This window comes from Saccostrea cucullata, unplaced genomic scaffold, assembly GCF_032062105.1.
Source record: "Saccostrea cucullata isolate Sc308-1 unplaced genomic scaffold, CSIRO_AGI_Scuc_v1 ctg464, whole genome shotgun sequence".
NCBI classification, from domain to species: Eukaryota; Metazoa; Mollusca; class Bivalvia; order Ostreida; family Ostreidae; genus Saccostrea; species Saccostrea cuccullata.
The window spans coordinates 168,416-195,998 of record NW_026924659.1 but is presented as its reverse complement, the minus strand read 5'-3'; the positions used below and the strand labels follow the sequence as shown (position 1 = coordinate 195,998).

At 31.5% G+C, this 27,583-nt stretch overlaps 1 protein-coding gene across 1 annotated transcript; it reads right to left on the bottom strand.

The window, feature by feature from the left end:
- Positions 1 to 6,116: 6,116 nt before the first annotated feature.
- On the bottom strand, positions 6,117 to 26,288 carry LOC134266984 (uncharacterized). The gene is made up of 10 exons (XM_062749206.1): positions 26,214 to 26,288; positions 20,019 to 20,238; positions 15,868 to 15,996; positions 15,380 to 15,458; positions 13,642 to 13,766; positions 9,913 to 9,966; positions 8,478 to 8,725; positions 7,768 to 7,974; positions 7,381 to 7,556; positions 6,117 to 7,035 (listed from the first exon to the last, which is right to left on the bottom strand). Exons 1-9 carry the CDS (start codon positions 26,259 to 26,261, stop codon positions 7,407 to 7,409), a joined length of 1,260 nt encoding a protein of 419 aa, XP_062605190.1. The 5' UTR covers positions 26,262 to 26,288; the 3' UTR covers positions 6,117 to 7,035; positions 7,381 to 7,406.
- Positions 26,289 to 27,583: the final 1,295 nt, after the last annotated feature.

Below are 27,583 nucleotides of genomic sequence, written 5' to 3'. Positions count from 1 at the left end.
ATGAAAATGTGAAAAGTTTACGCCGACGACGACAACGACAACAATGACAACGACAGACGACGGACAAATTTTGATCAGAAAGGCTCACTTGAGCCTTCGGCTCAGGTGAGCTAATAATTATTTCAATAGTGGTTGAGAGTGCATTTCAATAACATAGTATGCAACCACTATTGGAATACGACCACTGTTGAAATAATTATTTCAATAGTTATTGCGGTGGATTTCAATATCAAACAACGGTTGCAACCATTATTGAAATACGACCACTATTGGGGCTATATTGATCATAAAGTGAAATTGCATTAGCTATTTAAAATCATTTTCTCTCCGCCTGAATATTAAAGCAAGAAACTAAGTGCATGGTTATGATGAGTGCGATGGTGTCTATTTATAAATTGTGAATTTCATGATTCTTGATAATTGACATGTTATGTTTTGTAACTTTAATTTTCGTTTTTTATTTCAAAGATAAATGTTATTATTTGAAAATATTAGTGTACTGTGTTCGCCAAGGACTTGGTCGAATTATGCATAATGAAAAATTGCCTATTATGAAGAAAATATTTATAATGTTTCTTATTTCGAATGCTGTCTGATCCTGCTATAACTATAATATGGGACAAACGTTTTGGGTTTATAGAAAATTTACTTATATCTTAACTAAATGCTCCATATGTTCATACCTGATATTGCTTTTTTTCAAGTCTTCCTAGAACAGAATACAGATAGAGAACGATTTGAGAACGAACTGGCAGTATCCAAGAATTTTGAACAAAAAACAACTGATCGTGATAATGATATCACTACTAATCGTTGGGACAATGTACAAACTGAAAGCTCGCTTTCAATAAAAGACATTAAACAGATTCTAAAGGAAAACAGATCAGATGGGTGGAAACTAGGATTCATTGTTGTCTCAGTTTTCAGCACTTGCATTATCATTTTTATAATTCCATCCCTTATTCACAAGAGGTTTTGCAAATTGAAGAGAACAGAAAAATCTTCTTTTCGAAGGAAATCGGATGCTTCTGCGCAATATGATAAAGTAGAGTTTATTGAATCGGACCTGAAAATAGAAAGAGTAATATTTGAAGGGTTATTTAATGCAAAACTGGATCACAGCCTACATGAAAATATCCATACCTTGAAATTGAATATAGTATGTCCAAATACTGAATCAGAAAGGAATGACAAAATGTCTCAAAATTGTGAAAGTGCATGTACAGATGATAAACAGCATTTATCATATGAAAGTAATTTGCTTTCAAGTCAAGAGTATGTGGAGCCAATATGTTTGAAGGAAATCGACCAGTCCGTCAGGGATTCTGCAAATCAATTTAGTGGTGAGGAAATTCAGTTGTTAGACTCTGAAGAGAGGAGCCTTTATCTTACCGTAACTGAGTAATTAAGTACAATGTAGTTTAATGTTTACAAAACATTTACAGTGATCTTCTCCATAAAAAAAATAAAAATAAATTCTTGCACAGTCCGATCGCGATAAATCAATTAGGTTATGAGACAGTTTTATTTTCTGGTGTTTCGCAGGACATTTTTGCAGTAAGATGAAAACAAAACTTGATCACTTCTTCGTAGATAACTGAAGATGTAAGTATATCAAATCAGAAATAATGAAAATAATATTTAAATCAATAAATTAGATTATTATACGATTGAATAATTTCCTTCTCTCTGATTGGCTGAGATCCAACAATGTTAGAAAATTACTACGTTATATTGACCTGCACGTGACCTTCCAGGTCAATGTAAGAAATTATTGCAGGTCAATATAATGAATCACGTGACCTTCCAGGTCAATATGAGGAATTATTGCAGGTAAATATAATGAATTATTGACCTGTTCCATTTTTTCTGTTACAATGTGTTCGTGTGGAAATTTCTTGTTAAAACTTTCAATTAAAGCAAAGAAAAAGTATTGTAGGAGTTTGCTATCATTAAATCATATAATAAAACAGTTATTGCTATTTTTTGCGGTCAAAACAATGATTTAGCCACCTTCGAAATTCAATTTTCAGTTCGCCATTCGGGCTCAGTGAATATTGTAGTCCTCAGGTGTCTAAATCATCGTATTGACCTAAAAAGGAGCAATAATTGTGTAATATTGTTCCTGTTAGTTATTCACCTTCATTCGTCTTTTGTATTTATATTTTTAATCAAAAAAGTCAATTCCAGTTTTTTTAAAGGTGGTAATAATTACAGTATTCTACATATACTCTTCTTTTATTTTAACCCCAATTAACTTTAAGCTTTCATTTTTTTTTACAATAATTGTATGAGATCTCGTGGATTTGAACAGAAACAATGAGTGATTTTTCATAAAAGATATACAGAAGACAGTGCCACAATGTTTTTACCTCAATCAGACACCTAGCCTAAAGACCATGAACTTAAAACATTTCCGACATTTGTAAGGAAAAATCTATATCTTGCATTTTATTTCACACTTGTCTATTTTTAAAAATCACGTTTGTACAAAAACGCAAATGCACACACACAAAATTTGATTATATAAATAATAATATCAAAAATTCCAAAAGACTGTTGGAATTCTGATGAAGTTGTATAAAGGCAAATGTCAAAGAGTGGAAGAATAAAACACATATTTTTCCTATCAAATTTCATAGTGGCTAAAGATTCTTAAATATATGGGAAAAAATCAAAGTTGAACATTCGGAGTTTATGCAGACTGTTCTGTCATATTCATTGCTATCTTTACCATATCATCATTGAAAAAAAAACTTCATAAAATGTGTTTAGTTATCCCTTGCATTTCAGAGTTTATGCTTCTATCTCATAAATACAGAAGAAAAAATAGGATCCACAATGGCATAAAATGGAATGTTAGAGAATAATGCTAATCAAATACAATGTGTCACTCGTTTTATTTCATTAAATCAAGGCAAGCAAATATTTTGATTTAACCTTTACAAACACACGAAAGACATCAACCATTTTTAACATATTTTCTGCAACTGGTAATGCAAAACGGATACTTGCTGCACATATATTCTTTGTCACGCATTGAAAAGGTCATACGATGTCCAATCTGGAAATTTTTTGAAAAAATATGCAGCACCCATCGCAAATGTTGAACCGGCATGAACTGGTATTGCTACCGTTACATTTAGTCCTTGAAACCATTTTTTCTCTGCGTCATGCTGAAAAAGTTTCATCTGAGAATAGCTGCCAGTCATTAAAACAAAACGTACTTTTTCATCCTTGAATTTCTGTTCCTGTTGCCGAATGATATCATGCGTTTTATTCAGGACATCTGAAAAACACGTTTTCAATAACGACCATGATAAAATGAAAGTATGTCCATTATCTTTTAATTCCATTCCTATTTTTCTAGCGCTATCTTCAAGATCAGTCATGTTATATCCTTCTGCTTTAAATAAATCAATTAATGATGAGGAGAAGTTGACTTCGCATACTTCTTTTTCATCTATGTCCTCGTGCAATTTATATTTCTGTTTTTCGAACAAATGCAGTAAGAATATGTATTCTCTGTGACAAGTATCTCTCCATTTTGTAAAAACGCTTGTTGTAAATAAATTTTCGAACAATGTAACAAATTTGGTCTCCGGAGTTGTTTCCCATTTTTCTATGCATGGCGTACTTGAAATCTTGTCTGGTCTTTTCGAATCCATAGTTCGTAGGAATATCAAGTTGCAATACTCTAAAATTTGATTGGATTTGTCAGTAAATATCGGTAACAAATATCGATATTGAAACGCAAAGATAATTATTATATAGCAAAAAAATGTTATTTTCCTTGCTTTTGGATACCTCTTCTTAATGTATAGTAATAACATTTAATTTTATAGATTGTTACAAAATATAACTTATGCACAACTTGAAATTATTATAGTTAGCATTGTATCATTCTGAAAAAATACTGCAAGTCAGATGAAAGAACAATATACATTCTTGGTGAAAAATTATTTCCAGAATATAACATAAAAAGGAACCTACAACATATATATATATTTCTATATATTTTGAATTGAATTTAAAAATACTCACTTGATCCAACATGCAGATTGACATAATTATGTTTTATTTTTTCTTAAAGTCATGTTGTCAACATTTAAATTCAAGCAGGTTACTGGGTCATTCACCTCATGAATGTATGGGGAAATGGCCACTTCTCTTAACTTAATGTGCAATTTATCTTTCTGTATTGTATGATGGAAATCTACCTGGCATTTACAAATTGATTCAATGTATACCATCAGTACATTAGCATATTAGAAATATTTTGAAATATACCATCAATTCATTAAGCACATTAGAAATACATTGAGAAAAGTGTTCTTGTATATAAGTAAAAAACTTTGTTTCTTATCTACCACAAAAATCACGACATAGTCTTTATAATGAACTTTTCTAAAAGAAGGTTAAAAAAGTCATAAAATGTGTTTAGTTATCCCTTGCATTTCAGAGTTTATGCTTCTATCTCATAAATACAGAAGAAAAAATAGGATCCACAATGGCATAAAATGGAATGTTAGAGAATAATGCTAATCAAATACAATGTGTCACTCGTTTTATTTCATTAAATCAAGGCAAGCAAATATTTTGATTTAACCTTTACAAACACACGAAAGACATCAACCATTTTTAACATATTTTCTGCAACTGGTAATGCAAAACGGATACTTGCTGCACATATATTCTTTGTCACGCATTGAAAAGGTCATACGATGTCCAATCTGGAAATTTTTTGAAAAAATATGCAGCACCCATCGCAAATGTTGAACCGGCATGAACTGGTATTGCTACCGTTACATTTAGTCCTTGAAACCATTTTTTCTCTGCGTCATGCTGAAAAAGTTTCATCTGAGAATAGCTGCCAGTCATTAAAACAAAACGTACTTTTTCATCCTTGAATTTCTGTTCCTGTTGCCGAATGATATCATGCGTTTTATTCAGGACATCTGAAAAACACGTTTTCAATAACGACCATGATAAAATGAAAGTATGTCCATTATCTTTTAATTCCATTCCTATTTTTCTAGCGCTATCTTCAAGATCAGTCATGTTATGTCCTTCTGCTTTAAATAAATCAATTAATGATGAGGAGAAGTTGACTTCGCATACTTCTTTTTCATCTATGTCCTCGTGCAATTTATATTTCTGTTTTTCGAACAAATGCAGTAAGAATATGTATTCTCTGTGACAAGTATCTCTCCATTTTGTAAAAACGCTTGTTGTAAATAAATTTTCGAACAATGTAACAAATTTGGTCTCCGGAGTTGTTTCCCATTTTTCTATGCATGGCGTACTTGAAATCTTGTCTGGTCTTTTCGAATCCATAGTTCGTAGGAATATCAAGTTGCAATACTCTAAAATTTGATTGGATTTGTCAGTAAATATCGGTAACAAATATCGATATTGAAACGCAAAGATAATTATTATATAGCAAAAAAATGTTATTTTCCTTGCTTTTGGATACCTCTTCTTAATGTATAGTAATAACATTTAATTTTATAGATTGTTACAAAATATAACTTATGCACAACTTGAAATTATTATAGTTAGCATTGTATCATTCTGAAAAAATACTGCAAGTCAGATGAAAGAACAATATACATTCTTGGTGAAAAATTATTTCCAGAATATAACATAAAAAGGAACCTACAACATATATATATATTTCTATATATTTTGAATTGAATTTAAAAATACTCACTTGATCCAACATGCAGATTGACATAATTATGTTTTATTTTTTCTTAAAGTCATGTTGTCAACATTTAAATTCAAGCAGGTTACTGGGTCATTCACCTCATGAATGTATGGGGAAATGGCCACTTCTCTTAACTTAATGTGCAATTTATCTTTCTGTATTGTATGATGGAAATCTACCTGGCATTTACAAATTGATTCAATGTATACCATCAGTACATTAGCATATTAGAAATATTTTGAAATATACCATCAATTCATTAAGCACATTAGAAATACATTGAGAAAAGTGTTCTTGTATATAAGTAAAAAACTTTGTTTCTTATCTACCACAAAAATCACGACATAGTCTTTATAATGAACTTTTCTAAAAGAAGGTTAAAAAAGTCATAAAATGTGTTTAGTTATCCCTTGCATTTCAGAGTTTATGCTTCTATCTCATAAATACAGAAGAAAAAATAGGATCCACAATGGCATAAAATGGAATGTTAGAGAATAATGCTAATCAAATACAATGTGTCACTCTTTTTATTTCATTAAGTCAAGGCAAGCAAATATTTTGATTTAACCTTTACAAACACACGAAAGACATCAACCATTTTTAACATATTTTCTGCAACTGGTAATGCAAAACGGATACTTGCTGCACATATATTCTTTGTCACGCATTGAAAAGGTCATACGATGTCCAATCTGGAAATTTTTTGAAAAAATATGCAGCACCCATCGCAAATGTTGAACCGGCATGAACTGGTATTGCTACCGTTACATTTAGTCCTTGAAACCATTTTTTCTCTGCGTCATGCTGAAAAAGTTTCATCTGAGAATAGCTGCCAGTCATTAAAACAAAACGTACTTTTTCATCCTTGAATTTCTGTTCCTGTTGCCGAATGATATCATGCGTTTTATTCAGGACATCTGAAAAACACGTTTTCAATAACGACCATGATAAAATGAAAGTATGTCCATTATCTTTTAATTCCATTCCTATTTTTCTAGCGCTATCTTCAAGATCAGTCATGTTATGTCCTTCTGCTTTAAATAAATCAATTAATGATGAGGAGAAGTTGACTTCGCATACTTCTTTTTCATCTATGTCCTCGTGCAATTTATATTTCTGTTTTTCGAACAAATGCAGTAAGAATATGTATTCTCTGTGACAAGTATCTCTCCATTTTGTAAAAACGCTTGTTGTAAATAAATTTTCGAACAATGTAACAAATTTGGTCTCCGGAGTTGTTTCCCATTTTTCTATGCATGGCGTACTTGAAATCTTGTCTGGTCTTTTCGAATCCATAGTTCGTAGGAATATCAAGTTGCAATACTCTAAAATTTGATTGGATTTGTCAGTAAATATCGGTAACAAATATCGATATTGAAACGCAAAGATAATTATTATATAGCAAAAAAATGTTATTTTCCTTGCTTTTGGATACCTCTTCTTAATGTATAGTAATAACATTTAATTTTATAGATTGTTACAAAATAACTTATGCACAACTTGAAATTATTATAGTTAGCATTGTATCATTCTGAAAAAATACTGCAAGTCAGATGAAAGAACAATATACATTCTTGGTGAAAAATTATTTCCAGAATATAACATAAAAAGGAACCTACAACATATATATATATTTCTATATATTTTGAATTGAATTTAAAAATACTCACTTGATCCAACATGCAGATTGACATAATTATGTTTTATTTTTTCTTAAAGTCATGTTGTCAACATTTAAATTCAAGCAGGTTACTGGGTCATTCACCTCATGAATGTATGGGGAAATGGCCACTTCTCTTAACTTAATGTGCAATTTATCTTTCTGTATTGTATGATGGAAATCTACCTGGCATTTACAAATTGATTCAATGTATACCATCAGTACATTAGCATGTTAGAAATATTTTGAAATATACCATCAATTCATTAAGCACATTAGAAATACATTGAGAAAAGTGTTCTTGTATATAAGTAAAAAACTTTGTTTCTTATCTACCACAAAAATCACGACATAGTCTTTATAATGGACTTTTCTAAAAGAAGGTTAAACAAATTACCATAACTTCTTCAAAAGCCTTCCTAAGCATTTTGATTTCATCTTTCCAATGATGGGGAACTGTGATCACATAATTAACGTCACATGATTTACATAACGATTCCTCTTTTGGATTTGCATCGGACATTTCCTTCCAAATCTTGCGAATGAGATAATTGATGAGTTGCTTATAGATCTGACTTGTTTTTAATGGATGCTGTTCGGATACCTGTGATTAAATTTAAATTAAATCAATAAAATAATAAAGTAAAGACAAATTTGGATTAAATGTTATGGTGCGGGTGTGTGTTATGCTTCTCATATTTTTTTTACTTGCCAGAATATGTTAATATTTTACTAATACCGACATGCAATAAAAAAGTTTTGCATTTTTCTGATTTATATAAAGATTATAATTATCATTTAAATAGACGTCTCCACATGAGTGAAAAATTCTCAAGAGGGACGTTAAACAATATACAATCAATCAATCATTTAAATAATTTTATCCAGCTGTATGCATAAACAAATTCTCCTTAATATAGAATCATATGTAACAATGTCATTCTTTTTTCAAGGATTATTGAAAACTTTTCGGCACATTAATCTTTAGAAATGTAAAAGCTATTCATATATGAAAAGTAATGGGGTAAATAAAAAATACCAATGGGAAGATTACATTATAATCATGTAAAATATGATACAGAGAAAGTAAAAGAAGTCGTAAATTACATTTTCTTTCTTCACATTCAGCTCATCTAGGAAAATATAATCCTGGTATCCATCTCTATTTTCAATATATATTTCACGGGCATCATCTCCAAACTCTACTATTTCACCACTGACTAGATCTGTTATAAGTACACCAATTCTTTCTACTTTCCCGACGCTTACTATATCTTCTGGAGAATGTGGATTCAAATACGCCATGCAACAATATTTGTCACCAATATAAATTGAGGACACCCAATTTAGGTTTTCTACAGTGATGAGAAAATTGACTTTAGTCAACTGAAAAATATGATACTTGAATGCTTCATAAAATAAATACATACATATAAAAATGTTATTTGCAAATGTATTGTCTTTGTGAAAATCTTATGGATGATGAGATTCAAAATGAGTGTTAAAGAGAAACCTCACAACAATGTTTGCATTTTGTGTCTCTTCACATATAGTTTTTTCGTAAAATAGTAAACTTTTATGGGATATGTTAAGGTCTTCTGAAGGTTATTTGTCTTTCTTTTAAATTACCAGTTGATGTTTTTTTTAATACAAGATGTAAATATGATGTTGCTAGTTTAGAAATTGTTAATTCATTTATTTCACATAATTTTATTTATAGACTCTGATTAGAGTAGTTTTGCCTCACAATGTAGTATATATCAAAAATGGATTTGTCATAAATCATTCAAAGTTTTATTTTGTACATACAATATTGAATAATTTTGATTATTTTGATGTTTAGCTTCATTAATCATTTTATCATTAGTAATAGTTAATTGAAAAAATGCTCAAAATTGGCATCTGCTTCTTCAAAAACAGTTATCGTTTCTAATTTAGATTGACAAGCTAATTCAGATAATCTGTGTCCCCCGGTTAAAGAAAAAAAGCGTGCGCAGATCTAGAGGGGTGGGTTAGTCTAAAGGGGGAGGGGACACTTTATGAAGGGGAGCGGGCCATCTATAGGAAGTTAAGTTATAAAATTTCATTTTAAAGCTAGATGGATCTTGAGATATCTCTTTGAAATTAATGTTTTACACACAAATAGAATATGTGAATTTATCAACTTGACCTTTGACCTTTTGACCTTCAATTCAAATGGGGACTTTCTTAGGTCATAAAGAGTTGTGGCATGAAATTTACATTGCAAAAGCTCAAAGGCTTCTCGAGATATTTTGCTGAAACGGGCAGAATTTATGAATTTATTACCTTAATATTAAACGTTTTTACCTCAAAATCAATAGGGGTCCTCTTTAGGCCTTTGGAAGTTATCATATGAAATTTCTTTGCGAAAGCAGACAGACCCAAATTAATATCCCCTACTTTTAGTGAAAGCGGGAGACGAAAACATCATTCTACTAAAAGCAATGACTGTATTTAGATTTAAATATCCCAATAATTGAACAATGTATCAGTAAAAATAAATGTTAAAAATAAAAAATACCTCTCTTGGTGATTGAAACTGTAGGTTGTATAAGTGGCATGGCTTCTTCATCATCTGTTATAAATGACAAGTACAAAAAAAATTCAATCATTGTTATTTGATTTATCCATGTTGTCACATTATTTAAAAAAAAGACAAATTACTTTCGTGCAATTAAAATAAATCAATTATAATACTAAAGAATATCACTATTTATTATTTATTGTGAGACTAGCTTAATGTCAGATAAGAGAGATCGACTTGTATATGAAAAATATGTACACAAATAACGTACAAAAATATCAATATTATTTTTTGTTTGTTTTTGTTGGTGTTAACTTATTTATTTACTAAAACATGCTCATATTTCAGATATCAAAAATACATTAGGGAAGGTAATCATAAAATGAAAAGAAATAGCACGTGTCCATAAACCTTGAAAATTCCACGATTCCTAAATAACTCTGAAAGATGAGGCGTTTCATCATAATTCCTGCAACCGCAAAGTTAGTTGGAAAACAATATTTTCAAACTTCCCAAAATAAATATTTATATCAATTTAAGTATTACGCATATATATTTACCAATTTGTGTCGAGCTACCTAAATCATACGTGGTTTATATCTCTCATTTGATTCGATACGCAAGAGCATGTCCTACGTATGTACAATTTCTACAAGGAGGTAAATTACTGAACAAACAAGTTGATGAAACAAGAATATCAGAAGTCTCGTTTAAAGTCATCATTTCATAGGTTTTATGGTCGATACAATGCCCTTGTCAACAAATACAATTTATCATTGAGTCAAATACTGACTAACTTTTTTTCATACAAATTATTAGGCCATTATTAACACACTGAACTGTCGACGGATTTTTCAGTTATTTCCCGACCATGCCAAGGAGTACACGGCGGGTGTGACTGGTCGGCATGGGATGCTCACTCCTCCATGGCACATGATTCCATCTCTAAAGGTTGGAGGTCCGGGTTTGCTCTGCTCCTATTTTGCACAGTTTCATGGACTTTTAGCTTGAATACTGTTCGTTATCTCCATATATTTTATCATTAGTTCTCATTCTTAAGGTAGGATACTTCTGTGGTTTTTGACTAGATGAAATATTCAAAGTACATTTGCTTAAATCTTTTATATATTCAGGTGTAAGAGATTTAAAAGACCATATTTTTCTTTCCTCATCACAATTATACAACTTTATATAGAAAGTAAATTATGTTTGAAAACTCGCAAGGCTATATATAACATCGGTCGCATCCGTCCGTACATCACAGACGACGCATGTAAAACTTTGATAAATTCACTTGTGACTTCCCGACTCGATTATGCAAACTCACTGATGTATGGTATAAATAAGCAACTAGTGAATAAACTGCAAAAAGTTCAAAATACTGCTGCGCGGCTGATAACTCGTACCAGGAAATCTGATCACGTGACCCCAATCTTGAAAGATCTCCACTGGCTCCCTGTCCAATACAGGATTCAATATAAAATACTTCTGTTTGTATACAATGCATTGAGCAATCGTGCTCCAAATTACTTGTTTGAGCTTCTCAAAATATACTCTCCTTCCAGGTCCTTACGTTCACAGTGTTCTTTTCTTTTGGATGTTCCTAAAGTTAGAACTGTTACGTACGGCAGTCGTCGATTTGACTACGCCGCCGCCTCACTATGGAACTCTCTTCCTCTGTATTTTAAAAATTCCAAATCTGTTTCCGCTTTAAAAAAATGTCTTAAAACTCACCTCTTTGAACGAGCTTACGAGGGAATGTAACTATTGTTTTATAGTGATATACCTAATGTAAAAAGACACTGAACTGATCTTAAGGTTTTTTTTATTTTGTGCACTACTGATCAAGTACAGGTTCCTTTAATATTTATTTTTTCTTTTTTAATGTTTCATTAGTTGTAAATTTATTAAAGTGAATCCCACGCAACGTAATATTTTATGGTCTTTTAGTACACATAAAGTCTTTTAGATATCCTATTTTTATGCACAAATATGTATTATGTAAGTAATTTGTTCGCCATTTTGTATGCTTATATATATTTTAATGTGAAGCGCACTAGAGTGTCATTATTATAATGCGCTATAGAAATTATTGTATTGTATTGTAATTATTGTATTGTACATTTTGGCCGAATGGTGGCGTATGAAAATATTTTCTTTTCTGCCTCTCAGAATTATTATAGAACAATGAATTTAGTTATAATTTTTACACATTCAAAGACTAGAAGAAATTTTTAAAAGAAAGCTGATATTAATAATAAGGGATTAAAGTTTCAAAATATATCAAATATATAAGATTTTTCAAATAAACTAAAACTATGTTAGCTTTTAAATTCTTCAAATATACGTTCAGATTTAAGGCAAAAATCCGTAAAACGTGTTATTTTTCTCTAAGTAAACGATCAGAACTTTTTTATCTCATTTTGTATCTTTATATGAGAACTTTACTATATGTGAAAATGAGAAAAATTTGAATATAAAAAGCATATAAAAATAACTAAAATATTTTTATTTTTTTTGAAGTAGAGAAAATTCGGATCAGCAATATCCATTTTAGTTAAATAATTTATGTCGATTGGATAACATCAACTTATAGGCCCTATTATGGTAGTATCTTTTTATGCAAAAAGAAAAACATTCAGTCTTTTAAAATACAAGTAGGGATCGTATGATTGACAACAGTATCATTTTTATTCTTAATGTCCAGGGAAAAGGCATTGTCCTTGATCTGACCTTGCCTCTAAAATAAACGGTCAAATTTAATCTCAGTGATACCATGAGCTAGTGATAATGTCTTCTTAATGCTGTGAAAATTTCATTAATTTTTAAATAAAAGAAATGTGAAAAGAATCCCACCTTAAATCAATATTTGTTCAGATCATTTTTTTTCAGTCGATATATCTTCAAGCAATAAAATTCGATCAGCATACAAAAAAGACGCTTTTTAAAAGTGATGATGGGGACAGTACAGTGTACATTTGTTCATGTAGCTCACTATGCCTATATCCATTATTCAACTGCTGATGGCTCCCCATCCCCAATTTCAAACTGTATAAGCGTATACTCTTATATGATAGCAAATACATGGTACAGGAACTTTCACTGATCCCAAGTGCAATGAGGACTCATTAGAAATGAATTCCCGCCCCGCAAAGTTAATTTAATAAGAATATCTTTTTTTCGGAAATTTTCTTATTTTTAAATCGGTATTATAACTTTATTTATCCTGCCTTGATCAATATCGTAAAATCAGTATTTTTTAAGTCGATAAAACGTAAAGCAATAAATTCAATGCAATAAAATAAGCCATAATTTGTCTTAAATTATGTTAAAAAATCTAAATACAATTCAAAATAAGTGTATAAATATGGAGTTATTATACTTTTTCATGGCGATAAGTAAATAAAATAAAAGACGTTATACAGTTATAACACAACAAGTATATAATCCTCCACTCTTCCGTAAAAATATACAATATGGTTATAAAAACAAAATGTGACAATCAAATGGGTGTATTGTTACATTTTGTGATTATTTTATATAACACGTACTATAAATAAAAATATGTGTAAGAATTACAAATAGAGATAATTCGTCTACCAGTTGCTAGCCTTTCTTTATACTAAATTTTACATTAGTAAAATTACTAACAGTACAATATTAAACTACCAATAATGACCGTTATAAAACACATGTGGGAGTAAAACATAGTTGTATTTTATTTACCTTCATTTCTGTTAGAGAGACGCTTTCTATATCTCTGTATCAGCAAAGCTCCAAGTACACACATAAGACACACAGTAAACGTAATGAATACTATTGAAACTGTTAGCCATGCCTTTTTGTCAGATCTGAAATTGTTTTATATTCTTTTAATTAAAACTAGAGTGTTCCATATGTTGCATTCATTCTGCTTCATTAAAAATGTAGCTAATTAAGGATAGTAAGACTGTGACAGAATCTGACAATCAGATAGCAATGCAAATCCCCAACACCTCACAGCTAAAATGGATATTAATAAAATCTAAATTATTATAAGCAGGTATTCATCATTAATTGATTAATTAATTAGTATGTGATTTCAAATAATCTTTTAAAAGAGACTTAAGTCCGTCTACACAATCCGAATTGGATTGATTGATTGATTGAATATCGTTTAACATCCTTCTCGAGAATTTTTCACACATATGGAGAAGCCATCACTTGCCGGTGGAGAGCTGTAAGTTTTGTCCTATACTCGGCGCTGAGGGCCATTGAGCCCTCCATATTGGAATACTGATTCCGATGTTTTTTCATAGTACTTAAAATTTCAGTTTTTTTGTGGCTACTGTGTTTCATTCAGGTTCAAAGTACATTGCCACGAGCTCATAAATATGTATAATAATTATCAATTCTCTGCCTCTCTTGATTCAAAAGACTTAAGTTAGATTTTAAACACAGCAGTATATTTTGCAAAGTAGGTCAAAGGTCAACGTCAGGAGGACAGCAATGCTAACATTTTTCAAAATGTTTTATGACAAACAGTGCACATGATAAATAACAAGACTTATCTCTTTAAATGTCAAAAAGATCTTGTATATTGGTACTTTCAACTATTTCAAAAAATTTGGTCAAAGGTCAAGTTCAAAGTCGGTAACCATGGTAAAATACAACAGCCATTGTACTAAGCTATAAATGTGCAAAATATCGAATCCATATCTCTTACAGTTCTCGAGATAAAAGGTGTGACATAAAGACAGACAGACTGACAGACGCTGTGTTAAGTAATCCCTAAGTGCCACTCTGCTCTGCAGGCGACATTATATAAATGGTGCCTGTTTTGGAGGGTAACATTTGAAATTGACACCCCAAGGAAAACCATTGTCAACCGACGCGTCAGCGGAGGTTGACAATGGTTTTCCGAGGGGTGTCAATTTCAAATAAAACAGGCACCATCATTATACTGAATGTCTTATTGATTAAGGACGTCAGCAAAAAAAAACCGTCGATCTTTACGTTCATGTATAGAGATTTCACACTCACCGGTTCACTAATCTCCTTATTGTTTGTTTGATACTCGAATTAGAGTCATTTATCATATAAAGCTTCGTTATTTCTGGCTCGCAAGCATGTTTCCTACACTCGCAAGCATGTATCGTCTGTCGTTTGTTGTTTTCAAGTAAGCTGTATCGGACGCAAGCTTTTATTGACGTCAAGTTAATTCCGGTTCTTTCAAACGCGCAACTGACGTTTTGAGAATTCTACGGTGAACCGTACGCGCATAATTTCCACGCATGTGGCATTACCGTTGTGTTACCCGTTGTCACGTGTGTTGCTACAGGGTAATCAACGGATTGTTAACTGCGTCTAAACCAATCAGATTTTAGTATTTAACATGAAAGTACAATAAAAAAGGTTAAACATTGCTTTTAAAACACATGAAACATATATTTTTCAATCAAAGTGGTTTTAGAAAAGGCAATACCTTATGTTTTTCACTGTGACAGTTTTGTTACAGGGGATAGTTTGATCTTCCCTTTTGATATAACTATAGCATCTTTGATCTGAAATTTTAACAAAGCATGCAATTTCTTTCTTATTCTGTCCTTCTTAGAAATAAAGGTTTTTGTATTCTTTCTCTCCTTAGATAAGCTTTTAGAGTTAATTTTATTTTCAAATGATTTTGGTGTTTTTTTATATTCTCAATGTTTCTTTAACTTCATGATGAAACTTCTAAGCATGTTTTAAGCTCATGATCTCCACTGAAAAAGGTACAGTGTTATATAATTTTTTTGGCAATTATAAAAATGAATATTATATTAATGAGTATAATTTTAAAATAAAAATAATTCCAATACATGTCGTATAAAAAAGGAAAATACATTGTGATAATTATTTGGACTGTATTGATTATAATTTTGTGATTTACATCTATAGAAAATTGTCTAGACTTTTGTATTTCATATTTCTTACATTTATATGAATCGGTTGAGTTGTATCGAAAAGGACAAGGTGGATTTTGGTCTTTACATGTAGCATTAACGCCTTGAACGGTATCCTGAATAACTGCTCCATGCATATTAAATTCCGCACAGTTTCGACCTACAATAATTAAAATGCTTCCTTTTAACTGTATGTTTTTAATGCAAAATTTAAGCAATGAATCATTTTTTTTAAAGGTATAGTCTCATATAACTGCAACCGTGTGTGCAAACAAATTTTCAAAACGCCTGTTCGCGCGTTTTGAAAATGTTTTTGCACACACCGTTGCTGTTATGAAACTATATGTTTCATTGCTTATATTTACAATTTTAACACCTTGCCTTTCAATGCAAACTTGATTTATATTTAAAAATCCCTGTATTACTGTTGATAAGTTACAGTTTATGGAAGATATGTTGCAACAGCTTCTGTGCAATGTGAGTTTGGTTTTTGATTTTTGCATATAAAGTTGCACTTCCAGTGCGTTCAACGTTTGTGACGTCAAAATAAAACGCATGCTTTAATCTTTTGATTCCCTGTCTGTGTTATGGTGTTTTGAGTGCTGTCGATTTCCACACACTTATGCAAAACATATGCAATGTAAATATTAAAATGATACACAGCCCTATCTCGGTATGTAATCTATATTGTCCTTCGCTTATTGCCATCCTGACAATTTAAATGATATACAGTATAAACTCGCCTATAAGTCGGAATATTTAGACTTAATGTTGGTTCAAATATCATGTCCGACTTAGTCTTAGAAAAATCGGCGTTTTATGCAAAACCTAAAATTTGTAACTTCAATAATATTTATTTACAAAACTTGGAACTTAATCAAAAGAAGAGGGGGGATAAGGCGGACAGAATGCCTATAGTGCGACAGATATGAAGTGAAAAATTCAATTTCTATTATGTCCATATTTTATTTCATATTTCAATCTCACAAAGACTGAAAATATTTGCCTATGAAAAAGCATACACAGACTAAAAAGACAAGAAACTATCATTTTTTCATACTTTAACAATTTTTTTCAATGAGTGGGTTTTCGCTGCATTTTTTTTTTTTGAAAGATAATCCTAAAAGTTTGTGATAAAATAAACATTTTTTTGGTTTACAAAATAATGGAGCGAAGACACACTTTACCTTAAAAGTACACTTTTGTGACAAAACATTCGCATCTTTTCGAGAAGTCCATTAAGTCAAAAGTCATATCACAAACATGATTTAAAAGCCCGGCCCAAATCTTATTGAATCATGTAGCATAGTAGTTAGCGCGTTAGTCTATGTGCGTAAGCAGTATGATACTTCGTATTTTTATTGCTGGGGTTCGAATCCCACGTATACCTCCTAAAATTTTTATAATTTTTTTTTAATACAGGAAAGTTAGGTCTAAGTTTAATAGTTTACAAAACACAAATGTTTATACCTATTTTTTTATCTTTTTGTTTGAATTGTTAACGAAAGATCAAACATTGACTTCATATTCGGAAACATACTTAAAGTTTACAAATAGACAAATACAATTATAGTATTTTTACAATGGCCGATAGCGGCGGTCAATTTACACTAATGTTATTTGTGAAGCGTGTACAGCATTTTCAACGAAACCCAATGACAAGTTACACTTGAAACAAAAAGTGTACAGCGTCATTGCAAAATTCCATGTACACTCTACACCAACCTTTGTGTAGAGTGTCAAGAAAAGTTTCATGTACACTCTACATCTAAAGGTGGTATCAAGTAACAAAATAAAGAGAACAATTCTTTTTCTTTCCTTTTCTTTTCTTCCCCCACATTGGTACCCATCTTCTAATTTAATTGGTTCCTATAATTGTCTCTGTTTCAAGACATTCACGTGTTTCTTAGATTTACACTAAGCTTATGCGCCAAACTTGAAGATTCTGGAGGAAACTCCGAAAGGGCAACATGTAAGTTATGAATTTCTAAATTTTATGATAAAATTTAATCAATATAATTTCCAGATTTATGCAGAATTGAAAGGAAAAAAAGAAATGTCTTTTTGTTGTTTGTAGGTCTCTGTGCATTCCAATGCGTAATTCGGGGGATGATGTGATGAAACAATTATTTTATTTCCTCTTCTTCTGGACTCCCCCATTCATTTAAGCCTTTTTCTCATTGCATTTTCACTGAAGAAAATATTTATTGTTGTAAAGTTTCGGCTTCGTATATACAAATTTGATATAATGATAATAGCTTGATCTGTTTAACCATATTCAATATAACAAATTAATTACCTTAACTTTTCATAAAAGAGTAATTTTGTACTGTACATGTATGCATTATATTAAATTCCATAACTTGATTCTATATCGTATTTTTTGGGTAGACTGCTCATTTTGGAATATTCGGTTAGAATTTCATTTACTTAAAAAGATATTCAGTCTCTATATCTAATAGAAGCATGTCTTGATATCAAAAATGCAGTTATAAATAATTATTTGTGCTTATTCGACTCAACTTACCAAAAGATCTTGGCGGTATTTTTTATTATTATACTTTCATGTTAAATACTAAAATCTGATTGGTTTAGACGCAGTTAACAATCCGTTCGATTACCCTGAGCCTTAGCAACACACGTGACAACGGGTAACACAACGGTAATGCCACATGCGTGGAAATTATGCGCGTACGGTTCACCGTAGAATTCTCAAAACGTCAGTTGCGCGTTTGAAAGAACCGGAATTAACTTGACGTCAATAACAGTTTGCGTCCGATATAGCTTACTTGAAAACAACAAACGACAGACGATACATGCTTGCGAGTGTAGGAAACATGCTTGCGAGCCAGAAAGAACGAAACTTTATTATGATAAATGACTCTAATTCGAGTATCAAACAAACAATAAAGAGATTAGTGAACCGGTGAGTGTGAAAGCTTTCTATACATGAATGTAAAGACGATCGACGTTATTTTTTTTTTGCTGACGTTCTAAATCAATAAGACATTCAGTATAATAAAATAAATGGTGCCTGTTTTGGAGGGTAACATTTGAAATTGACAAAAACCATTGTCAACCTCCGCTGACGCGTCGGTTGACAATGGTTTTCCTTGGGGTGTCAATTTCAAATGTTACCCTCCAAAACAGGCACCATTTATATAATGTTCAAGTCTCGTACTCTTGAAGAGGTACCAATGTTAGGGAAGAAAAAAGGGGAATTTGTTACTTAATACCACCTTTAGATGTTGAGTGTACATGAAACTTTTCTTGACACTTTACACAAAAGTTGGTGTAGAGTGTACATGGAATTTTGCAATGACGCTGTACACTTTTTGTTTCAAGTGTAGCTTGCCATTGAGTTTCGTTGAAAATGCTGTACACGCTACACACATAATATTAGTTTAAATTGACGGCCGCTATCGGTCATCGTATATTTTGATCTGAAATTGACCCATGTTTTTGACAGAAAATAAAACATACGGACTTAAAACCTGATCAATGACAGTTCTACCAAAACATCGTAAAAAATAATAATAAATGAATTTAAAAAAGTGACTCTTTATCGAACTGGCTTGTAGGCAGTTATTTAATCTAAGAACGGATTTCCGTGATACACCTGTAATATTTCACCATCATTTTGAGATACAAATACTGAGTAGTCAAAAAGTATACATTTATTATGAAATATATGAAACATCTATAACAACAAATAATTAAAATGGCCGCCCCATTTCTTCGCGATTTTATTTTTACGTCCGTCTTTGACGAACCATCAATTTCAATAAAGATAGAATTAATGAAAGTAAATTATTGTTATTAAATAAAGGTAAAAATTTACGTAAAAAATAAATGGAGAGTAAATGTTAAAATAGATTATGTGTACTGTGAAAACACTTATTTTCATGTTGGTTAAATTTTCGTGGTTTTCAAGGTATGAAGAGACCAACGAATTTATGTCCACCACAAAATGCAATTCAACCATGAAATCAAATCCCCATGAACTAATATTCAAACCACGAAAATTTGACCCCTCAAAAATATGTGCTTTTACCGTATATATAAATATAAATTAATATTGATCATAAACAATGTAAAATATTTAACAATATCGTTTATCTGTAGCAATTCCTTTTTACAACGCCAAGTATGTTCACAGAGGTTTACATTAACTTTTCTTACCTAATATAGTAACTTTTGGCGCACAAACTTCAATTGTCATATTTACGAACTCGTTTATAACGCAGTGGTATAAAAACTCTGATGAATTTACGCAATTCTGTGACACACTTGAACAATTTTTCTTCATTGCGTTGTATTCCCATTCCTCTTTATTCCTTGGACAACCGTCCACTTGATCTACTGTTGTCAAAGATTCTGGACAACTGGAGGATCCAACATTCTAAAAAAAACCATTTATTTACAATGATGTTGCAAATGAATAAATAAATGTACAAACAATTTAACGTTTGTATTTACTATATAGTCTATTTATATTCCCAATATAATCTATACAAGCGCAAACAGTTCATAACACTACTTATTATACTTCTGTTAAAATGTTTCCTATATAAAGTTCAGAGAGTAAAATAACTATCTTTTACAGTCTACGTATAGCAAAACTATACCCCGGGGTTTTTGCTATCCACCCTCGGAAAATTTTCATGCAATTTTTGCCACCAAGTTTGATTTACAGCGATAGATCTATTGACTGATGATGTCATAATGAATTCAGTAGCATTGTGACGTCATCAGGATTTCAGATTATTCTTGCAGTATTATCTTACTCCAAAAAAATTCTAACCTCAAAAATTATAGTATACATCAGTATAATAAAACGCTTATCCACTGTTTGTAAGTGGGATAGCTCTTTTATCAAACCCTTGACAGGGACTATTCCCCTCGGGCAAGCCTCGGGGAATATTTCCCTGTCGCAGACTTGATAAAAGAGCCAGTCCACTCACAACCAGTGGATAAGTTTATAATATTCACTGGATTTGAGACCGTATTCACCGGATGGTCATTGCGCGTGCAGCGGCATTGTGACGTCACAATCAACACCTAAAACAACGTTGTAAACAATGGTTGCAACGCCCGCAGCGAGCTACGTATATGAGCAGGAAAAATATTATATAAACCTATTGCAGGATTGATTTTAAACATTTGGACGTCTTACACATAGCGAAACTCGGAAAGGAAAACACGGAGGTGACAAACTGTAATCTGGACATTTGTTTTCAACGACGGAAGTTTGTTTATGAAAATGGTGTCGTCATTCAGCGTTCAACAGGTTGGGGGGAAACGTAAATTCCGCTATAATAGTGGTATATCACTATCATAGTGAAATTCCGCTATATTTTCTGCCGTATTTACCCTCGATATCATCAGATAACATGCTTGCTGTTTAAACCGCAACTCATGGTGGCTATCATAATGGACACTTATTGTCATCCTTACATATTATGAACTTTATTTAATTTTCTGCCGATGCGTTTAATAATGCGAACACACTTGGTAAAACGGAAGCTAAATTTTTAGCATAGCAATCAGCGATTGTGGCAGCATTCGAGAAAGACTGAATTTCAATTTTTCTCACTCATGTGCAGAAATTAATGCTTGTAATATTTTTCAATCTGCATTGAAAGGGGTTTGTCGAATTTACAGTAAAAAGGACAATCTTTATCTGCATGGTTACGGGTATGGAGGCCCGTTGTGACAAATGCTAAAAAGCTCATTTCATGTAAACTTTATTTTTATAGAACCGATATGTCTCGTCTAAATGCAATAAATCGTAAACAATCTATAAGATGACACTTCTTCAGGTTATCACAAGTATGACGTTTCATTTTATGGGAAAACGACAAGTTCAAACGATTAGTTTTATCCCGGAAAGAGACTCGCATTATTTTTGCATGGGATGACCTGTACATGTGGAAGTGACATCTTATAGTATAAATTTTGTTCTTGTCTCAGTTGCATGGCATATGATATACCTAGTATTTAACTAAGTTATGCAAGGAAAGGGGTTATGAAATCTTAAGTAAATTAAGACTGTAACGGAATAAGATTATTTCTCCAACAATGAATGAGATAATAAGTAGTTTCAATAAAATACAAAGAAAAAAAACAGTAATTAAGTTCAAAAGGACATCTAGAATATAAATTTTGAGCACATTAAACACGAACTTCTGAAATCAGGAGCCATGCAGAAGTAAGCATCCCCTGTCGACCGGTCACACCTGCCTTTTGCTCTTTTTCATGGTAGTATAAACGGAAATATTTGTAGTCAATTTAGTATAAAAATGATGGCTTAACAATTTGTATGAAATACGTCAGTCAACCTTCGACAGATTGTGTTTGCATCCGAGGTCAGACGATTGAACATGGACTTTGTGGAGTGTTGACCTCATGCGAGATTGTAGACTCTTTATGTATCAACTTGTTTGCGAGAAGCCTGCTTCGTTTTAAAATTTGTCATACGAAGAAAATGTTCATGCGCACTAAATCAACCATGAGGAGTTTATAGATCCATATACATAAATAAAGGAAGTTGACGATAGAAAAATTGAAGTCATCAGGTTTACCGTAAAGTTCAGTAGTTGGTTTGCCATCGATCTCTTTCTCCAATATAATATCCAAATATGAAGCAGTTGTGTCATAATCTGCAGTGTCTTTCATCATTTCACTAAATCCAAACGTTTATTTTTCATTTATTTATTTATTTTTTTTTTTTTGGTTGAAAATTACAGTTATATTTCGTGTCATTTTTGTTGGATAAAAATTAAAAATGTAACGTAAATAAACTATTACATATGTAAAGAGTCGGAAGGGGGGGGGGGGTTAGTAGCCAGAAAATAGAACACAGACTTTTAAAAAAACGTTGGAAATTGGAAGGAATTTCAAATATTGAAAATCCTATTTCTAGGAAGGGGCGGGGGGCTGGGTGTTAGGTTGGTTTGAGGCTGGGTGTTATTGCTACCAACTTCGTTTCACAACCAAAATTAATACTTTATCATACATGACCAACTTACCATTATTGAACTATATGCTGCAAGAAGAATTTGGGGGAGTGAGCAACCAGCCTTTCAATGAACATTTTCAAAAGTGAAAGATAATGTTTGAAAAAGATTGTGGGGGGATAGAGCCCCCTGCATATGGACATATACATGTATATAAATAACCGGAAGAAGTGTCATCTTATATATCGTTTACGATTTATTGCATTTAGACGAGACATATCGGTTCTACAAAAATAAAGTTTACATAAAATAAGGTTTTTGGCATCTGTTCCAATGGGCCTCCATACCTGTAACCATGCAGATAAAGATTGTCCTTTCTACAGTATATTCAACAAACCTCTTTCAATGCAGATTGAAAATTATTACAAGCATTAATTTCTGCACATGTGTGAGAAAAATTGGAATTCAGTCTTTCTCGAATGCTGCCACAATCGCTGGTTGCTATGTTAAAAATGTAACTTCCGTTTTACAAAGTGTGTTCGCATTATTAAACGCATCGGCAGAAAATTAAATAAAATTCACAATATGTAAGGATGAAAATTAGTATCCATTTTGATACCCATCATGAGTTGCGGTTTAAACAGCAAGCATGTTATCTGATGATATCGAGGGTAAATACGGCAGGAAATATAGCGGAATTTCACTATGATAGTGATATACCACTATTATAGCGGAATTTACGTTTCCCCCCAACCTGTTCAATGTCTTATTCATTCAAATTTGGACTATATAATAAAACAATTATGGACTCTTTTGGTGTTGAATATGGTTTGTTATTCACCAGAGAATTATTCATATTGACCTCGGCTTCGCCTCGGTCAATATGAACATTTTTCTGGTGAATAACAAACCATATTCAACACCAAAAGAGAAAATTATTCATATTGACCTCGGCTTCGCCTCGGTCAATATGAATATTTTTCTGGTGAATAACAAACCATATTCAACACCAAAAGAATCCATAATTGTATAATAAATACTGTAAAAGCTTTCAGATATACCGGTTTATACTATAAAAGCACGGTTTTTTTAAAGTTGGTCCTACTCAAAGCATGCTGAATTATTTTTGGAGACATGTATAGCAATCAAAAGTCATAAGATTGCGCGTGTCTGTCATTAAGCTATGAATGTTATGATATCCAAATATGAAACAAATGGGAGGCAGTCACAAAGGGCAATATAAAAATGAGAAAAGAGTTACATATATACAAAATATTTAGAACTAATGCAGAATTTTTAGAAACTATGGTATTGAAAAAAAAAACTTTTTTTTAAAAATGCACCTTTGTACGGAAGCCCGTTGAGGCCAGTTCAGAGAAAAAAATATAATCGCAATAATTTTTGTGTTAAATCGCAATAATATTGCGTTTATTCGCAATAGTATTGCGAATAAAAATATAAATATTTGCATTTAAACACAATTCTCTTGGCGTTTAAACGCAATACTCTGGTTTTAACGCAATAATCTTTGTATTTAAAATCTATCATTTCTATTAATATTGATCTTTAAAGACTACAATGACCCAAATACTGACCTTTGTTCTTTCTTTCTTGTACAGTTATTTATTAAGAGAATTGTGTATTACTTTGCTTTTATAGAATCAGATTCTTCTGAACAAACATTTTCTGAATGGTTAAATCATTGTTGTTAATTTAACGACGTTCGATCCTGATATTTAAAGTCTTAAACTTTTTTGCCAAGTATATTTTTAGTTCCTACATACATAGCTTAATTAAAATTCAAATCAAAAAATGGGGGTCAATACGCTTCTTTAGGCGCTACAGTACATTCAATATGACCTTTTTGCACTGAAATTTGTGTCTTGATGAAAAATTATATTTTTGACGTTTTCCCTCCAATATTTTTATCCAATTAAAGCATGAAACAAAATGAACTCTAAGTTTGTTTAAAAAAAGACACTTAAAAATTGTGACTAAGAAAAAGTTTTAAATTGCTTCGCATAATCAATTATTTTACCTTTCTGCACTAATAAAAAGTGAATTTTCTGGCATTGAAAATTTAATAAGCAAGAAAATTATTTTAAAGTCTTAAACTTTTTTCTGATTTTAAGCAAATAGGCCATAGAAAAGAACTTCAAAAGCGGGGGTATATGATGTAAATTTTCAGATATTACTAAAAAAGTGTCAATTTTATGTTAAAATTGGCTCAATTTTTTCCCGGATTTTCAGAATATATTTACTATATTTGTCATACTTTGTTGATAGAATTCATAAGAAATAATTTGATAGATATTTCAGAACCAGCATAACACATTTAACTGCAAAAAACAGCTTTTTATGCAACCAGGATGGAAAAATAGGAATCCAAAATTAACAGTACTGTTAAAAATGGAAAAACTGAACAGATCATTTTCGTCTAAAAATCCTTCCGCCACAAAATATAATCCCTATTTTAATTCTACTTGAATGGAATTAAATCGCTAATTTTTCATTGAATATAGTTAAATTTGCACTGTAGAATTCAGATTTAATGTTAGAACCTAAAAATGATGCAGAATTTTATAAATAAAGGACCTGACCAAATTACGCTCAAAATCTCAGGATCGAACGTCCTTAAAGAGGAGAGAGAATTGTCGGCCTGTAAAAACAAAGACAACCTAAGAACGAAACATAGTTTAAGCATGTATATATATATCTGTATACCTGTTAAAGTTCTGGTCAGTTGCTCACAAAGAGAAATTACATTTCCTATATTTGTTGTTTTTTCTACTTTTAAACTTTCAAACTATACCGACAATTTTAAAAACGACCGTTGAAATGTTTATACTTATGTATATGTACATGTAATGTATATTCACAATCTTTCATTTGATCATATACAGTAAAGGCGAGAACTTATGAGATGGAATCATATGAAATCAAAATTGAAATCAAATGAAAACAGATTGATCGATGTGTACTACCAAATTGATCTGTCTATTAATACTGAGACATTCTTAATTAGCTGTGATACGTGAGCAATTCATTAAAGGCTTCGTTTAAAGTGCTGGGTTCTAATAGGTTTAAGAAACTCGGTTTGTTAGAATGCCATTGTTTAACTTCAATTCTCAAAAACTGCAACATTTTGCAAATAGACACAGAACCAAACTGTTTTTCTTTAGAGAATCGGAACATAGTATTTATTATATATCTTTGGCTAATCGATGTCAGATTTCTACAGCATTATATCATTGTGTTTACATGCAAAATGAATTCTTAGGAGGAAGGATTGTTGCGGTTAAATGCAAAAGGGTATTGCGTTTAAATGCAAAACATTATTGCGATTAGACGCAAAAAACTGGTCTCAACGGGCTCCTTAAGCAAATTTAAAAAACGATTTTTTTTCAACATCATTTACCTTTAAAATGAAAATAAGGAACAGCAGGAACAAAATTGACAGCTGCATAGCTCTTCAGTTAATCATTCCATCACCTACTGAATAAATAAAAACAACTTTATACCTGTTAATTATCACTTCTGATTTTATTTTCTATTCGAGGTTAATTTTTGTATGATTGATTAATTGTATATTGTTTAATTCTCTTTCGAGATTTTTTAATTTGCAATTTGTAATGCTCTTTCTTATGACTCTTTGTAAATCTTTAGACATGTTCAAAAATTTTATATTTTCTTTTACATTTTTTATACCCGTGGTGTTTATTATAATTTGAAATTTCTGGAGAAAAAAAGATATGCAGCCTCTCCGCTTAAAGCACTCTTAGACTGTTTAGTCCTACTTTCTAGCTGGATGCTCTGGTCATTATGTATGCCTATAAAAGGTACATGTATAAGCTTTCCTTCATCTTCATTTTTTACTTTGATAACCGCGAGAAAATGAATATTCTACAAGAGGGTTAACTATATATAGGTATTTCTTTTAAGTTTCGAATTGAGTATTTTCAGCCTGGTTGATTATTTGAATTTTTTGACCATAGTTAGGATACATGTATGACTACAAAAAATTGAAAAATACATGCATGATACGTTTCAGTCTTTGACCACGTAATGTGATGTTATTAAAAATCGTCTCCAATTTAAGACTTTTTAACAAATTTGAATTTGCACTTTATGTGGTTGGTTTAATTTTAATATGAAAAATCACGACCTTCATATTCTTGAGAAGAAAAATCTTCCAGATTTCTCTTTGTGATCTCCAAATGTAAATAAATATTTTGAAGTTTCAAAAAAAAAATAAAACAGTTTGGTCCTTCACATCCTATATACGATTTGCCAAAACCTGAGTCAGTATAATAAGGGGCTTTTGCATGTGAATATGTCGCCCGCTTTGCGCTTTTGTTAAGAGTCGCGAGTATAGAAATGATCCTGATCAAATCCAAGAATGATCCTTCGGATGAGACTATATAAACCAAAGCCCTTCGTCGCAGTAGATGCTGATAATTAAAAGCTTCCTCATTGCTTAAAATGGCTATGAGTGCTGCGTATAGGTCGGTAGAGCGCTCGCTCCGTGATCGGAAGGTTGTGAATTCGAATTTCGGTCGAAAGTCGAAAAATTGGTAGCAACTGTTCCTTTACAATGCACTCAGCACTTTAAAGTGAAAGTTGCAGGTCATTTGAATGATAATTTAAAAACCGAGGCCCACCTGTTAGTCCGATAAAGATCTCTCACTGCTCAATGGACATACGTGCCGAACAAAGTTCAAAATGTGAAGCCCTTCGCCGTATACGGTGACATCTCTATATGAGTAAAAAATTCTCGAATGGGACGTA